The 17,354-nt window shown below is 49.3% G+C and overlaps 2 protein-coding genes across 2 annotated transcripts; one reads left to right on the forward strand and one right to left on the reverse strand.

Moving 5' to 3' along the window:
• Positions 1 to 2,972: 2,972 nt before the first annotated feature.
• On the forward strand, positions 2,973 to 12,792 carry EMWEY_00027930 (AGC kinase, putative; the record flags this gene model as incomplete). The annotated part of the gene is made up of 18 exons (XM_013481339.1): positions 2,973 to 3,102; positions 3,790 to 3,950; positions 4,300 to 4,484; positions 4,802 to 4,947; positions 5,082 to 5,229; positions 5,463 to 5,631; positions 6,799 to 7,089; positions 7,574 to 7,697; positions 7,914 to 8,126; positions 8,474 to 8,711; positions 10,020 to 10,143; positions 10,301 to 10,459; positions 10,634 to 10,813; positions 11,044 to 11,125; positions 11,230 to 11,333; positions 11,722 to 11,787; positions 12,222 to 12,275; positions 12,385 to 12,792. The coding sequence occupies 18 exons, from the start codon at positions 2,973 to 2,975 to the stop codon at positions 12,790 to 12,792; spliced, it is 2,982 nt and encodes a 993-aa protein (XP_013336793.1).
• A 570-nt stretch (positions 12,793 to 13,362) lies between these two features.
• EMWEY_00027940 (hypothetical protein, conserved) lies at positions 13,363 to 17,108 on the reverse strand (the record flags this gene model as incomplete). The annotated part of the gene is made up of 2 exons (XM_013481340.1): positions 13,363 to 16,574; positions 17,001 to 17,108. Coding segments are annotated over 2 exons (3,320 nt in total), but the record flags the coding sequence as incomplete, so codon positions are not given.
• Positions 17,109 to 17,354: the final 246 nt, after the last annotated feature.

Here is a 17,354-nt window from a genome sequence, read left to right on the forward strand (position 1 = left end):
ATGCTTTAAACTCACACGCAAACGTGGCAGGCGCAGCAGCAGCAGCAAGCGCTGCTGCTGCTGGCTGCTGCATTTGCCGTCGCCTCCAGTGACTGCTATCCTTGCCTTCGCCGTTGCACCAGCGAGCTGTTGTTGCTGAGGCGGCACGTGCTGCTATAGTGCCGGTTGCTGCTGCGGCGGCGGGAAGGGACCATCTGGGGCCTGCAGTGTTTGTGTTCTTCCATAGGCAGAATGGTTGGTTTCTTCCTAAGGAGGAGAAAGAATTTCTTCAAAAGAAATCGAATATATTTAGCTAGGCAATGACTTCTCAGCAGCAGCAGCAGGTGGCAGGCCGCCGTCTCTACTGGATTTTGCGGAGAAGGAAACACCTTTCCTTTCTTTAGAACTGATTTATGTTTTATCTTGGCTTTAGTGGAATTGCTTTGAATTTGATCTCAAGCTTCTCAATTTATATGTAATGGAATATCTGGCAAACTGTTTGAAATTTGACAACCCTCGAAAGGGTTTACAAGGGGAGCTCGTTAGGGAAACATCTGGGGACATTCCGTTAAAACTTGATGCCCGTCTCCCGTCTATGTTTAGTGTGTCTAGAGGTGAATATATAACAGCACACTATTCAATCAATCGTCTTCCTGTCTCTATCAAATGGGCATAAAGGGAGGTTTCTGCTCTGAAGTGTAATTATCTTGCTAGTGCGTGGAAGTGACAAAGGAGGGAAGCGTCTGTTGCCTGCTCTGCTGCTCCTTACTCGCTACCACTCCGAGAGGCCTTATATGCCCGTTACCCATAAAGGCAATTAAGTCCATTATAATTAATAATGCCGTACCAGGGGCTATATTGAGAGCGTACAACGAATATTAAAATGCTAGAAAGCAAGTGCCTTAGAAAGAAGGCGTAAGATGATTCCTGGTAGTAATGAAGGTGGGAGGGGAACCTTCGACACCATTATAATTAATAATGCCGTACCAGGGGCTATATGGAGAGCGTACAACGAATATTAAAATGCTAGAAAGCAAGTGCCTTAGAAAGAAGGCGTAAGATGATTCCTGGTAGTAATGAAGGTGGGAGGGGAACCTTCGACACTCCAAATACAAAAACAAACACACGAAAGAATGAATAGACTCTCATGCACAACAAAGTCAACATAATTTGTCCCCTGCAGTTTCCCTGCCGCCCCTGCATGCACGCATACAAGAGAGTCCGAAATAGAAGAACCATATAGTTATGGAAGAAATCATTCACTTCGCGCTAGAGGAGGACATCACCTTTTCTACTAAACTATCCCTCTAATGTAACTAATTTAGTTGCATGCAGACTTAGTAAATATTTTTCTAAGCGATTACCAGTAGGCTGAAGTGGGTCAAAATAATTTCAAGAGCGACCCCTCGACAAACATATGCGGGTGCTGCATGCTGCTCGACTAGACTTTTATTCTTTACTTGCTCGTTATCTATTAAAAATGAGCCTAGAGATTAAATGTACTCGTTGAAAACAAGTGCTCTGCATCACCCCGCCTCAGCTGTTTGCACACCGGACCGTTCTAGACCATTGCAGCGGCTTCGCTGCATGGAGTTCGGGTGGAGTTTCCTCTAGAATGGGGCAAAATGGCCTTTCTCCTGAGTTCGATTTGATGTAAATTGCTAGAAGTAACCGAATAAAGAATACGAGAATGTTTTTCCAACATTATTACCCCAAGAACGAGCACCCGCAAGGCTGAGAGGAACCGGAAGCCGTTGTAGCAGCCCTGTGCGTCCTGCTGAAACCCCTGCCTGTTTTGGGTGACGGTTTTGGAGACTTTCCCCTATTTGTTATCATTTACTTCGGTGGAAGTCTTTGAATAACGCAAAAAAGTCAACGAGGGTCGTTGCTGCCTACGGATCGTTTCAGCTCACCTCCTATGACTGCGCTGCTGCAGCTTGTCAGTGTAATGGGTGAGTCAAGGGGAGAAGATTTCGGCGCTTTTTCTTTGGATCCGTCCTTACTGCTTTTGTTTTAATGCTCTTTCTGCGGCGGAAAACATTTTCTTCGCTTTCTAAATACCTCCTCAGCAGCGACAGGCACGACAGCGCTTCGTGGGGAACGTGACATGGCTCTAAACTGCTTTATGAGTGTTTTTTCCCTTGATCTTCAGCAGAAAGAAAAACAATTGAAGCTGAATAAAGGAATGCAACCGCAACACCCACTTCATAGGACTCTCCAGCAGCTCAGCCGTGACAACCGGCTCGAGTTTTTTCACATTTAACTACATTCTGTTCACGTTCTTTTGTCAAGTGTTACACAGACAGAGTGCTCTGCAGCATGTTGTCTGCTTCTACCACAAGGACTAATCGTCTAACGGCATGAGAGACACCCTTCTGCATGTACTGCTGGGCATTAGGTCGTAGTTCTTTTGCACATTTTCCAGCTTAAACGAATTGAAGGCTGCCACCTTGACATGTTCGCTATACATTCACCGGAGTTGGGCATTTGCTTCTCTTTGTTTCAGTAGAAACAAACAGAATCTCCTTCCACCGCGACATCTTTTGTGTCTGTCACCTTGGAGCTGCCCGTGTCGCTCGTCGGGTCTCGGTATTCATGCATGCAGTGGAGGAATGGCTTTAGTGCTTCATTCTGATATATTTGTATCTGTGCTCGTGGGGAGGTTGTATGTACCCGAGACCGAAGGCATAGACGAACTGTTGAATTAAATGACTGGGGGGTGTCTGCGGGTTTAGGGTTAGCCTACTTGGGCTTACGGTTGGGGGTTTAGGGTTTGTACGTGTGTTCAGGGGCTTCGGCTTGACTTGAGGATCCGATTGTGTGTGTTGTAGCTAAGAGGCCTGTTCTTTTGGGTTGTATTGTATGTACACCATAGACGTGTGCCTGCATTAGTTTGGTTCTTTTTTTGTGTCTTCCTTGTTCCTTCTTCGTACCTTCTCTTCACCACTAGGTGCTGTTGGTTTATTTGCCGTTTATTTCAAACCTCAGCAACAATGGACATATTTCGGAAGCTCTTGCCTATGCAAAAGGAGGCAGCCCAAGGTGCTGCTAACCACCAAATTCGAATTCCTCCGGGAAAATGCGTCGCTTCAAATTTCGCCTTTGCCAACACTCTCGGCACAGGTAGAGCATTCAGCCGACAGCAGCTCATAAGCGGCCTTGACTGGCTCTCTTGTTTTATTTTGTGTTTTTCTTGGTTTGTGTGTTCATGGCACTGGTTTATATACATTCATTGAAGGAAGACCCAGGGGTGGTTGCGTGGGAATTTGCCCTAGGAAGCGCTGCATGCGTTAGCTGATGATTTCAGGTCGATTTGCTTTTTTTGATGCAGTTTCGAGGGGCTTGCTTTGCTCGCCATGCCTGCATAGTATATTCGTAGTGTAATGGGCTTTGTGGCGCGTAGAGGCGCGTGTGTGTCTATTTTGCTGCACACAAGCACTCCTGTACAGTTATTTTACGTATGTACATATTAGGTGTATGTGATTGGCATGAACACATCAGAAGTTTATCCTGTTTATGTTAACTGCATATGTATCTGCAACAGCTAAAGCCTACCTAGGGTGTCCATGGACGTGTTTAATGCCTGTTTGCGATTTGAAATATGATGCCTGCCACGTTTAATTCTTTTTGGGCTGGCTTGAACATTTAATCGGTTTTCTCTACACTCCCTTCCCACGTTGGAATTATTGCTGTGTTTGTGTCATACACGTTTACTACATTTGAGGAGGACGATTGGCGGGCAGGATGAAGTTGAGGTGCAGTTTCTTTTATCTGCTTTATTTCCAGTTTATAGTATGTAATCTATTTTAGGCTCATTCGGTCGGGTGTTCTTGGCAAGGAGGAAAGATGATCCTACTGCTCCTCCGGTTGCCGTCAAACGTCTGAAGAAGTCGTCTATTATCCGACAAAAACAAGTCGATCATATTCTTTCTGAAAAAAGAATACTGCAATTGATCAACCATCCATTCACCGTAAGTATCTGTAAATAAGCCCGGCGGGGCCTGTAGTGTTGCTGCTGCGACGACTTTGTTGCTTCTGCTGCTGCTGTTGCTGCTGCTGTTTTCGCGTTTGTTGGTGCTGTTGTACTCCCTGTTCTTGATTATACATGTGTTTCTGTTCTCTTTTCTCGGTTGTGTGCGTGTTGCTGTTGCAAGTGCCGTTTTCGTTTGCGGCTGCTGCACAGCAGGTTTCCCGTGTTGGCATGCGTTGGTAGCACTTGTGTAAGGAAAGCTTACAGTTAGGGTTTATAGCTGGTCGTCGATCCACGTTGGCTCTTTTGTTGTGTGCTTTTGTTTGTTTTTATTTGCTGTTATGTTTTAGGTGAACATGCTGGGCACATTTAGAGACGACCATTATTTGTACATCGTGATGGAGTATGTGATCGGAGGAGAATTCTTCACAGTGTTGCGCAAGAACCGCCGCTTTGAGAATGGCGCCTCTCGCTTCTATGCAGCACAGGTCACCTGCATCTTTGAGTACTTGCACGGCCGCAACATTATATACAGGTTTGTCGGCCTAACACTTGGATTGAAATGCTCGTTGGTTCAATGCAACTTCAGACGAATGCTGCAACTCCTTTTAGCATCCAGACAAACAGACGGAAAAGCCCAAAAAGGAATACAGATGCAGAGAGACAAACACAGGAAAACTAGGGGCCATTCGACGCAAAACGGCCAAAATCAAAAGACAATTCGCAGACAGGAAAACGGAAATCAAACACAAATCGTTTTTTAAGAAATTAGCGTTTAGGGTTTAGGCTGTATTCAGTGAGCGGATGAGGTGAGAGTTATTATCGTGTGTGCTGGGGTGTATGGTTGATAAGGGACCTCAAACCGGAGAACTTGTTGGTGGACTCGGAGGGGTACCTCAAGCTAACAGACTTCGGGTTTGCAAAGGTTGTTGAAACCCGCACGTACACCTTATGCGGCACTCCGGAGTACATCGCTCCTGAAGTGCTGTTGAATAAAGGTGAGGCAGATAAGCAGCAGTCATAAGCGCATCAGGGAAGCACTAGTAGACTTTGCCGCAACTGCGCGGGTAATACTCTGGGGTGTATACGTGCGTTGGCAATCTGCATATGCCTGTACCCTGTCGCTTTGCAGGCCACGGGAAACCCGTTGATTGGTGGACAATGGGGATTTTAATTTACGAAATGATAGTCGGTTATCCCCCCTTCTTTGATGATGAACCCATGGGGGTATACCAAAAGATTTTGGGGGGACGCATCGTCTTTCCAAAGTCGTTCGACCGGTATGTTGTGTGCCTCTAGGACCGTTCATATGAAGACCACAACTGGACGCTGCTTCTGCTTCTGTTTCTAAGGGACTTATGTGTGGGGGGGGAAGAGAGGGCGAGTGCAAAAACGAGTATTCAGTTGCGTCTTTAGATAGTACACCAGCAGCGGCAGTATAAAGAGGAATGACCGTGCTTGTCTCTTCAGCAGTTTGCTCTGTATTTGCCTTCTGTTTGGTGTTTTTTGCTAGGAATGCAAAGCTGCTTGTGAAGCGTCTCCTCACTCCAGATCTGACGAAGCGATACGGTAACCTAAAGAATGGTGTTGCAGACATCAAAGAGCACAAGTGGTTTGCTGGGTTTGATTGGAACGCTCTGCTGAAGAAGAGTCTGCCCCCGCCTTACAAACCCGTTTTCAAGGTGAGAAAACAGGGAGTGAAAGGGTTAGAGGGGGCTGGGTAGGGGTTTGCAGCTAAGATCGTAGATTTTTTGAGGGGTTTTAGAGGGTTCTTAATGCACAGATACACCTCTTGCTGTTGATGTTGCAATGCAGTCAATGGATGACACATCCAACTTCGACACCTATCCAGAGTCCACAGAGCAGCCACCCCCAATTACCGGGACGATGGATCCGTTTACTTCGTGGTGAAACATAAGCGCATGCATGCATGCATGCATGATAGTGAAGGCATGCATGATAGTGCATGCGTGGACCACCGTTGTAGTGCTGTCAAACTGCTGCTGCACTGCTGCAGCTGCTCGACACAAACAGCAAACAGAGAAGGCCAACCAGCAGCAGCTGCTGCTGCGTAGGCGAATAGAGTAGAGGGTTGGGAGTGATCTTAAGGGAGGCGACACCCCGCACAACAGGCAAAGCCCCACGCAACGCACACAAACCGGCAGAGATACACACACAAACGCACGCACACACGCAGATGTGCTTGGAATCATAAGCAAATGCATGCGGACTCGTGGATGCGTGCAGTGAAGTACATCTGCGGAAGTGCAGGTGCACCCATAAAAAACTTCACACTCGACACAGCGCATACATGCACCGGCACCTGCAAACACGTGCACACAAACGTACATGCATAGGCACATACCGCTCATGCACGTGCATAGGCCCACGTTCATGGACATGCAGATGCAGGCAGATGATGATGCAGGTGAACCTTCAATTGTTCCTTGTCACACCGGCTGGCGCTTTCCCTGCGTTTCTCTGGGAAATTAATCAATGGGAAACGTGAATGGGAAGAACCGGGTGGTTTGTTTCGAATTATTTAATACTCCCAATATTTGTCATTGGCTTTCCTCTGCCGGTCGGTAGACGTGTGCCAGGGTCTGTAGGAGCAGAAGTTGTTGCTTAGCATTAGAACTGGAAAATTACATTTAGACGCATGCAAATTGCTGCAAATCGAAGGGGAAAATTAACCGCTTCTTCCATCCGAACTGTCTTGCTTAGACAAACTTCTAGTGTAAAGACAGGTTGTGCCAGCACCGCAAGAGAGTTGTTGGGAAATATGCGCTTGTAACACTTTTCGGCTTTATCCTCACCTCTTCCATTTTGCATTAGGGTGTCATCTTTAGAGGACATTGATAATGTTTGCGTTGAATGAAACGACGAGCGGGCCTGCAAATTCATGGCTGAACAAGCATTCAGATGGGCACGAGCATCACCATCCTTGGGCCACTGAAGTTTGTTCTGGCCAACAAATATGTTTCGACTGCGCCGCTGAGATCCTTGAGAGGCAGCTGCCCCCAACTAGGAAATTCGGTTTCGTAAAGGAGGTACAGGGCTCCGTGCAGCAGCTGCCTCAGCACACTGCTGGCCGTGTTGCTCATTACCTTCTGCACTCCACGACTTTTGTCGAATCTGTCGTGAGCCTTATTGAAGCAGGCGTCAGCATAGAACTCCTGGTGCATGTGTTTCAATGAATTTTGTCCTGTAGCTGGATCTGCTGGGGGATGAAGCGCTGATGATGCTTGCAGGTTCAAGCGACCCTGCACAAGAGGCGTTAATGCAGTAGGCCTTCGTTTCCATACGACTCCGCCACGAAGTGCAAACTAAGCTCACATTCTCGTTTCCCTCTGCCCGCAGAGCGGCACTGTTTATAGATGAAGCAGCTTTCAAACACAACCCAGAAGAGCCGCCACACGGCGAAAACGGTCTTGCAGCAAAGTTGCACAAGCGCCTTCTTTCAACTGCCCCTCGTAGCCATGGCCTGCTGCTGCTGTTGAAGAAGCTCATATTCCGACCAAGGCCACACTCCCCTCCCGCCGTGCTGCAGGTATATTAGTTGTTAACGAGTGAAAAGCATCGATGTTGCAGTACCTCATTGCTGCTGCTCCCGTATTAATACAGGACCCAGAGCTCTGGGGGAGTCTATCTGCTGCTCTGCGTGTGGCCGTTAAGGCCGCAGCCCCTGATGAGGTGGAGATTACCCTCTGTTGCTTCTCTACATTGCTGCAGACACCTGGAGGGGGCGGTAAAGCTGCACTTCTGGTTTCGTTTTGCTTGCCGCACATAACAGCAGCGCTGCGGGTGGTGCCTCCCACACACCCCTTGGTGCCTCTGCTGCTGCATGGGGTCTTAAACTGCTTCCTCGTACCACAGCTGAGCCCACAGGTGCACGAACACCCAAAGATGCTGCTGCAGCTTGGGGAATCACTTCAAGCCGTGTTCGCATCTGACGCTGTAACAGCGGAGGTGCAGCAGCTCGCGTTGCAGCTGCTTCAGCAGCTGTTCTCCTCTCTGCCGGAAACATGCAAAGTCATCTTCGTTGAGGAGATATGTATCGTAGACTGGCTACTGGAAACAGCGAGGAACGGGAAATCTGTTGCTCAGGATGCTGTGCAGTGTCTGCAGCAAAACATCTTCGCCTCTCCGGCTTTCCTCCCTCACCACCTCGACACAAGTACGCATGCATTTGCAGGTTTCTTCATATATATACACTTGAATCCAACTCGGGTGGTTCGCCCTGCACTGCAGCCTTCAATACACTTTTGTGCATCGCCCGGAGACGACAAGGTAGCCGTTGGCTTGTGTCAGCGCTCTGCACTCTCGTTGCCTCCAAAACCGTAAGCAGAGAGACTCGCCTCTGTTGGCTTTGGAGCAATCTAGCTTGATAACCAAATTGAAACCAACAACAGGACTGGGTGCCTGATGCGGGGAAGCTCGCAGCCGTCCTAAACGCCGCAGCTGCTTCAATCTGCTGCAGCCAAGTCGTTTCTCCGCCTCTCCTACAACTGTCTGATATTGCAGATGGGTTGGTGGAGGGGAAGCGCCGAGCAGTTCAACTAAATGCGACTGCGGATGCAGATTGGGGCGTCGGCATTCTTTCGTTGGCTGCGCAGCTGTTTGAGAGTAAGATAATGGTATTACAAAGTGAAATGATAAATGAAGGAGCTGTAATAAACCGCATGTTGTTCGCAGTACACAGCAAAGCAACAGCAAGGAATTCGCGAAAGGGGAATCTGCGTTCAAATGTTTGGCTGCACATGTAGGCTTCAAAATATAATTTGTTACTCTTACTCTTGTCTTATGAAGCTTTCAGTCTGCATGACCTGCAGCAACTAATAACGGCATTGAAACAAACAGAGAACCGCTGGCCTCCTGCTGCAGCAAACAGCAGTTTCGGCTCTCTGGCGCAGATCATATTATTACTCGTTCGGACACACAGAAGCACTTTGCAGAGTCCTCAGAATGCAGAGGAGCTGCGGCTAGTCATTGATTGCCTCCCTCTTGAAGCAAAGATGGTGTCTGCTTTCTTCTTTGTGTGGAGGGTCGGTTCAGATACAGAAATGAATGCATGCACCTGTTTATCGAAGCCTTTGTTTTGTTACCTCTTCAGGCAACGTGCCCTGCTGCTGAACAAGACCAGATCGTGTTCCTCAACTGCGCCTTTTCCACCTTATTCGTGGACAGCAAGGAGGATCGTTTTCCTCCTGAAGTTTTTATGGAGGCGAAACTGTTTGTCACCCGCGCAGGCAAGAAGATTTCGCCTAATTTATTCATACATTAGTGTATACTAAAGTTGTCTTGTTTAGATCAAGCGGGAGTTATCCGGCAAGTTCGGAAATTTATCTTCTTCACCTGATTCTCCTTCATATTGCTGATGCAGGCGCCTTATCAGCAACGCCTTGAACCTTGCTGCGAATACTGAAGGCAAACGCCTCTTTCTTCCATTATCAGCAGACACTAAATTGTCCTTTCTTGTTGTTCTGTTACAAATACTGATAAAAGAATTGCCGGCAACTGGTGGTGGGAAAGCTGTCAAGTGTGACGTTTCCTCAGGAGTTGCAGAACTGATGAATCGGATAGGTAATAATACTTCTCTATTTCCATCCACTTTGTATAGACTGGAAATAAAAGAAGCAAAAACATACCGGGTTACAGGGAGGTCGGAGCAACACATGGAAAGAGCGACGTCGGACTGTGAAATAATTTCTATTTCTCTTTTGTTGCTCAGCAACTAGTAAGCGCAGTTCACAGCCCAGTATTTAAAAGTGATTTGTTATCGTCGCTTTGTAGCTCAAGCCTCAACAACTGCCCATACGAGCTGAAGGAGTAGGTCATTTTCTACTGGCAGGAATGGCTGACTCTTCCTTTTATTTTTCCTTCTCTACTGCAATTCTACAGGGCCGCAGCATCTGTGCATAAGTTGCTTGTGGCTCCTTCTGCCGCCTCCTTGGTGCGTTGAACCTGAGACCATTGACCTTTATTATTATGTGTGTAATTGATTAAACAACCAACAGCAGACGCTGAAGCACCCGCGTATTGTTGTTTGTCTGGCTGGCATCGTCTTCAGAGATCCATGCTTAACACGATTTAGAGAAAGTGTATTGCAGTATTTTGCAACTGTCTGGGACTCCCTCGTCTTCGCTGAATGGAGGAGTTGGAGCACCAGCGTCTTCGCAAGGCATCTTCGAGAGGTAGGATGCCTCCCTACATAATATATACATATATTACTGTAAAAGTTATTGTAAGTGCATCTGGGTATATGCATTTACACGTACTCGTTGACAAAAGCTCACCTACAAAGGGCAGTCAACCGTTATGTATTAAATATGCACATTTTACATTTTTTAGGCACTGCAAGGTTTGTTTGGAGCTGCAAATGAGTGGATGGGCAGCGGCCAAGAGTTGCAGGGTGTTGGGGTTCGCTTGTCTCAATTTGTGCACTACGACATTCTTCTCTGCTCTGAGGGTTTGCTGCCGCTGCTTGCAGACGGATTGGGCTGCTTTCCGGTGAGCCAAGAAACTTGAAAGACTCGATCTGTTAGCAAGCCTAACAACACCTGATATGCATGCAACCAATTCTACAACTAACAACTAAATCTAACAAGTAGATTGAGCAACGAACTCTAACAGGCCCTCGTGAACGAAGTGTTGCTGGAGGAGTCAGCGGCCTCACACTGGCAGCCGGAAAGTGTATCATGGATCGTCTCTCAAGCGCTGAAGAGGCATTCTTTGCATGCACCCGTATTCGGCAGACTTGAGGCCCTGCTGCAGATTATTGACCGCTGTGTAGCAGCAGAAGTAGAATGGACTGAATCTGGCGGCTCAGCCGCATTAACTGCCAACGTCGCCTTGGCAATACAGGTAAGGAGGAACTCCCGTCTTCATGCTGCTGACTTCTTGTTGTTTCTTATAGCGGGATACCAGGCCGCTTCTCTTTACCTCCTCAATAACAAATCAATCGACGGGGGCAAGGCGCTGCAGCTAACCATGAAGCTGCACCATCTCGCTGGAGTTGCTAGATTATCTTCTTCTGTAAGCTTCAGGCTTTTCTGTTGTGCTGTCTTTCCAAGCTTTTCACCTTCTCTGCTCAGGGCAGCCCATCTCTTATACCAGATTTCCTGGCCGTCGTGCTCCAGTGTTTGTTCGTTTGCTGCCATGGGGCTCATGAAAGAGGTATTGCAATGACACCAACAGCAGCAAACGCATACATGCATGCATTGGTATCCTCCTCTCTGCAGCTGCTCACTCGCTCCGGCGTTCTCCACACCTTCTTGCAGTCCTCAAGCGCAGCATCGGAGACTTGGCAGAGGCCCAAGAAAAGGCAGAGGAAGCGGCGACACTGGCGCTAGTTGTCTTAACAGTGCTGTTGGTGCAACCGTTGGTGAGTAGCAGAGAGTATCAAGTAGAAAATTAACAAGAAAACACATGAATCTCAAATAAATGCTGTTATGCTGAATATAAGGATTGCAGGAAGAGAGGATGCAACTGCCAGACCCATTGCTAGCAGCAGTACTAAATCCTCTAGGTGACAACTGCACTTCACCAAGAAACGACGCGCACGCCAGCAGCTCAAGCAGCACCAGCAGGATTTTGAACCAAAATTCCTTTTCCTTCTTACTGAGCCCCACAGTTGCCGAGAATGTCCGCTCTGCCGCCTGTCTGTTGTTGTCAGCTATCTTCGCTTTCCAGGTACTCCGCTGAATTCATAATAGAAGGAAGGGATTTGTGAGTTGTCCATCAAATGCTTATTTTTAATACACTTTGGACAGCTAGGAAACCACTCTGATGAGGACGTTGCCGAGGTGACTTCCCTGTGCATCAACGCCGCAGCAGAGGTAAGCAGAAACAGAGACAGTTGAACACGATTGCTTCTTATCGGGTTGCCTGTATGCATAACACTTTCTCAGAGTTGTACAGACACAGGCGCTGATGCAGCAATCTTGTGCCTTTGTTCTGTTTTCACTTGCGGCTCAATTCATTCTCTGCTCCGTTCTTGTTTGGTCTGCACGACCTTCTCCCTCTTCCCTCTATGCAACAAATTCCTCTGCTGTCCCCTCGAGCAGCAAACATCGTCCAAGGCAGCAGCTGCAGCGGTGAAACTCAGCAGAGGCCCCCGAGCAATATTGGCTGTCATAGTGAGCATATCCACATCATTGCAGAGTCTTTGTTCTTGCTCACATACGCTATGTGTTCATTATTCTATACACTCCCACTAAATACACACCTTATATGGGTTTGCATTCTGTTTATTTACCTGTTTGGCCTACAGCTTGCCCAAGCCGGGCCGATTTGGTTTTCTAGCAACTCTCTCTGCACAGCAGAGGTAGGCGGCGATAATACAAATAAAAGTATACTGAAGTATATATTTTGCCATAAAGATGAGGCAATCATCACCCTGCCTTTTCTTTTATTTCTATTCTCTTCCTTGTCAGATGAAGCAGGCAACACAAGACATAGCCAAGAATCCAGCAAACGCCGCCTCCACGCAGGCCGGTGCCAGGTTGCTTCTCCACACTCTGCACGGCCAGGGCGAAATTGACATCGCTGTTGCAGCAGCTGTTGGTAGTTCTGATGTATCGACAGCTGGGTACGAGAGGAGGAGTGAAGGGGAAAATTGCAGAGCTGGCGCTGTAGCGGTTTCCTCATCCTTCTCTCGATTTTGTCCTGATATTAGTTCAGAACAGGGAAAAGGGACGTCCGCAATACACGCCACCTTGGAAATCCTTCTGAGCCGAATTCTTCCTGCAGCTGGCGCTGTAGGGAAAGCTACAGCCACCATCAGCGCATTCGCGTATCAACAGTCCAAAGCACCTGAGCCAGAGTATTGCATTTGCCCGTAGAGGGAGTTTGAGCCCCTGGTGTTTTGTTTGGAAACAGAAACAAGAAGCAAATATGTCGACAGGAATTCAAGAGATAGATGAGACGCATTGGGCAGCCAGAAAGCTGATGATGCCTCAGAAAGTACACAACAATATTGTATATTTTCATACGAAACCTTCAAGTATAATATTTGCAAATCAGAAATGACGTAATGGTGCCTTGAGAAATCGGCTCCGTCCTCTCCAAGCCATAAGGAAGCCAGTTCTCTCTAGTCAGAAAAATGAGCTGCATGCAACGCTCTCTCTTGCTTGCTCTACTACGTGGCAGCGAGATATTAGTGGCCAATACAACAAATGACTTGCGAGTAGGGAGGCATTTGGTTCTATTACGAGGCAAATAGAAACAGCTGGCGTAGTGTTGCATTGTGAGATATTGGTGTTTGTGGTATGCAAAACGTAATGAAAACCAGAAAACGACAAATAAGAACTAAAAGAAAGTCCCGAAAAACGACACCGTACATGGTGGTTGCTCGTTCTCAAATGCATGCATCCATGCATTAGCATGCGTGGAGGCACTAGACCGGGTTATTATCATGGCTGTGTGTACGGGGGGTTAAAGGCGTTTTCGGGTACGAATGGGTAATAAGCCTCCCGAGGGTTGTTGGGAATCTGTTGCTGGAGCGGCCGCTGGAGCGGCCGCTGCAGATGCTGCTGCGGCTGCAGCTGCTGCTGCGGCTGCAGCTGTATGGGCCGCTGTTGCTGCAGATGCAGCGGGAGGCGTGGAACTGCATGCATTTCCGCATGTGGTTCTATTCTCAGCACTGCAGGGGGGTGTTCTGGGGCTGCCCAGGGATGCTGCTGCAGAGGGAGAGGGTTTGTTAAGACAGCAGAAAGAGCAGCGCTCTCAAGAGACGTTGCTCGCGGGTGATGCCAAGGGGAATGGCGGGGGGGCAGGGGAGCAGCAAACGGTGGCGGCTGGGGTGCAACAGTCTCGCGGAAGTGTACAGACACCCCGGTGAAAGGAGCTGCTTGGCCACTGTATAGAGGAAGACCAGCAGGAGCTCCCAACAGATGGTGGTGGCCGCTGCTGTACAATATTTGCCTGTCCGTAAGCGGGTGGTAGTGGAGGGCGGCAGCAGTTGCCATAATCTGTCTCTGCTTTTCACGCTCCAGATCTTCAGCTAAAGATGTAAAATGAATGCCTTCGCACGAACTTGTTAACACGCGACGTTGGCCCCTTGCAACTCCTGACCCTGCTGCTGCTGCTGCTGTGGCTGTTGTAGCCTGCCGACCAGGAATGAACTGCTGGGCGTCATGTCGGAAGTTGCTGCTGCTGCTAGTGTAGTGGTGTCCTGAAACCTCTCCGTCGGTCATGCGTCTTCCGCTCCTTCGTGTTGCTTCTGCTGTCTCTTGTTTGTGGGGCTCAAAGCCTGGGGGGACTTCCAGCCCCTTGGCAAGATGCAGCTGACTGGCAGGCGGCCGCATTGCAGGGGCCCCCTTGGTAAAGGGCCCCCCCTCCAACTGCCGTCGGGGGGTCTCTACCGAGGCGGCCTCCCCACTCGCAAGGTAACTGGCAGCCACGCTTCTCGGATCGCGGCTATCGGCTTTCGGTGCAGCAGCAACTCCTCCTTTGTTGTTTTGGCTTGGATACAGCAAATTCCACAGCCAGTTTCCTGTGGCCTTCTTGTTAGTGCCTCCTTCAGGGGCATCGGCATCAGCAGTAGTGCCAGCAAGGGGCGCCTGCTGTTCCTGCTGCTGCTTTTGCTGCTGTTTCTGCTCAGTCTCCTGGATATCAGGCTGCGGTGCAGAAGAAGATGGATGATTCTGATTTGATCCTTTGTCGGGTTCTAGTGCAGAAGAAACAACAGCAGGATCAGCATCAGCAGCAGCAACTCCTGCATCGCTGGCTGGTGGTTTCGCTGTGGTATTACTCTGCGGCCGGAGTGGCCGTGCAATTCCTGTCTGTTCTGCGAACTGCGCAATGCCGTCCATGAACCGGCGGTACACCTGAGGGCCCCCAAGCCATCCTTTGGATTCATCCGCTTTCTGTGCTGCTGCTGCCGCTGCCTCCCCTGCTGTTGCCGCGGATGCTGTTCCTGGTGGTTCACCGGGCTGCTCTGCTGGCTTTGACTCCCTTGAGTAGGTGTCGGTTGCCGTAGCTTCCGCTGGCAGCGCAGTGTCTCTCGACCCGACCACTTTATCATCGCTGCTATCCATAATTTCATTTGCCTTCCCCTGCTCAACCTGCATTCTGCTATTATCGCCAGTGGATTTCCCTACACCGTCTGTGTGCGCGAACTCCCTCGCCCCAGCTGCTGCTGCTGCTGCTGCTTCTGCTGCGGCTGCTGCTACGGCTTCCGTCTCCGCTTCTTCGTCGTGCCGCTGCTGCTGCTGCTGCTGGTTTTCCTGTCGCGGTGCATAAGAGGCATCCAGGGGCACGCAGAAGCTGGCGAGAGGCTCTAGCGGATCGGTGAGGTTTTGCATACCGCTGTTTTCCGGTTGTTTGTTACTGTGTGATTTTTGCTCTTCACAACCGCTGGTTGTTGGGCGCTTTGTACTTGTATTCAAGGGAAATATACCAAAGGAAGAACTCATAGAAGGCTGCACTGTCGGACTCTCCAAAAGGTCGAAGAAAGGATCCGAAACACTACGGTGCTCTCTTTGTGCTGGGAGAGTTGCTTTGAGGGCTGCTGCACCTGCTGCAAATGCACAACTCTCGGGTGTGCTGTCTGCACGTGTTGCAACTTGGGCTGATGATGATGCTTCGGCCAGAGACGCTGCACGGAGTAAAGAGGCAGCGATCGCTGCAGCAGGCAGGGTTTCTGCCTGGGATGCGCGAGGAAGTGTTGCCTTTCTGCTGCTGTTGCTGCTGCTGATTGTTCTGTTGTTATTAAACACACTGGAGGTACCGCTGTTTGGCAAGGTGGAGTCCTGCGATTCCTCATTCTTGTCCTTTTCCCATGCATCCCTTCTGCCGCTGTTGCAGCTGCTGCTTCTGGGTTTGCTGCACGTGCTGCTGCTGGCACTGCTGCTGCTGTTATTGTTGCGCACAGTAGCAGACTCGTTGTCGTCTGCGCCCCCTCGTCTAAAGAGGCTAAGGAATCTGTCTGCTCCCTTCGCAAGTTTGATTTGTCCTTGTTCATTTCTCTCTCTCCTGCTTCTTGTAACTTCCCTCCTCTTACGGAAACGGCGGGGGGCCCCTGTGGCCTCCAGAGTGCCAAGAGAAGCATACATGCTGGCATTGCGCACTGGGGCACTCCAAGGCCTCACTTCTCCCTTCACCCCGCCTCCTACCTCCACGCAAGACAAACCTCCCGATCCACCTCGACGAAATGGCAACGAACCACCTGCAGGTGCTGCTGCCGCAGGTATTCCCGCTGCTGGAGCTGCAATAGGCGCAGCACCACCCTGAAATGAAGAGGAAACCACCGGCTGTGTGTGCACAGTGGTTCCTGTTGCTGCTCCCTCTGATGCTGCTGGTGCATCTCCTTCGATAGCTGTACTTCCTTCTGCTGGTGCAGCTCCTCCTGCTGCGGTAGCTCCTTCTGCTGCCGTCCCTCTATCGGATTCTCCAGATTTCGCGGGTTGAAAAGCGGAAAAGAAAAACGAAAAAAAGGAACGCGAAGGCCGGGGGGTAGCCGAGTCAGTCTGCTGTTCCTGCTGCTGCTGCTCCTTGCTGTCTGCAGCGGCAGCAGGTGGATCTTGTGAGGATTCCTCGCCACCCTGGGCAGTTTGTGATTCCCCACTTTCTTCCTTAGCTTCACTTTCAGCAGCAGGAGCTGCTGCTGCTGCTTCCGCACTACCTGAAGCAATGTCAGCATCAGCAATGGAGCATTCTTTTGTAGTGAATTACTTGGGCAGCAAAGCCAGCTAAAGGTACATGAGATTGCTCAATTTGTGTGCAGAGCTATTTGCACCGTTTCCGGTCTGTGTATTTGCTATTTGTGTATATGTTTGGCTTCCTGCTCTGTGCCATTTGTTTTGTAGTGTTAAGCGCCCACCTGCTTCTTCTTTTCCTACAGCGGGTGCAGCAGCGCATGCAATGGCTGAGGGCTCCACAGAGTTTACAGCAGAACTGCTGCCGCTATTGTTGTTGCTGGTGCTGTTGCTGCAGGTTTTGCTGCTGGTGCTGTTATTTCTGCTGCTTCCACTTCTGCTGCTTCCACTTCTGCTCCCGCTGCTTTGGCGTTTGCTTCTGCTGCGTTGGGTGCTACCGTTGCTGCCTTTACCTGCACTGCTGCTGCTGCTTCTGCTGCTGCTGTTGGAAGGGCGACGTTCGTGATGGGCTGAGGCAAAGGAGGAAGAGGGCCCGGACTTCTGTTCGATAGTCGCAACCCCTTCAGGAGGCAAAACAAACAAATTAAAGGCAAAATATGATTGTCTGCGAACCCCCCCAGCAATAACAAAACACCAGTAGCAGCAGCAGGAGTGCCAATAGCAGCAGCGGAAAGAGCAGCAGAAGTGTCCATTTCGAGGACAGTCGAGAAACCAGAGACAAAGCAAAGCTATACAAACAAATATGCACTCATCACGACCAAAATGCACAGTATATATATATATATATATATATATATATATATATA

Source organism: Eimeria maxima, genomic scaffold, assembly GCF_000499605.1.
Source record: "Eimeria maxima Weybridge genomic scaffold, Emw_scaff314, whole genome shotgun sequence".
NCBI classification, from domain to species: Eukaryota; Apicomplexa; class Conoidasida; order Eucoccidiorida; family Eimeriidae; genus Eimeria; species Eimeria maxima.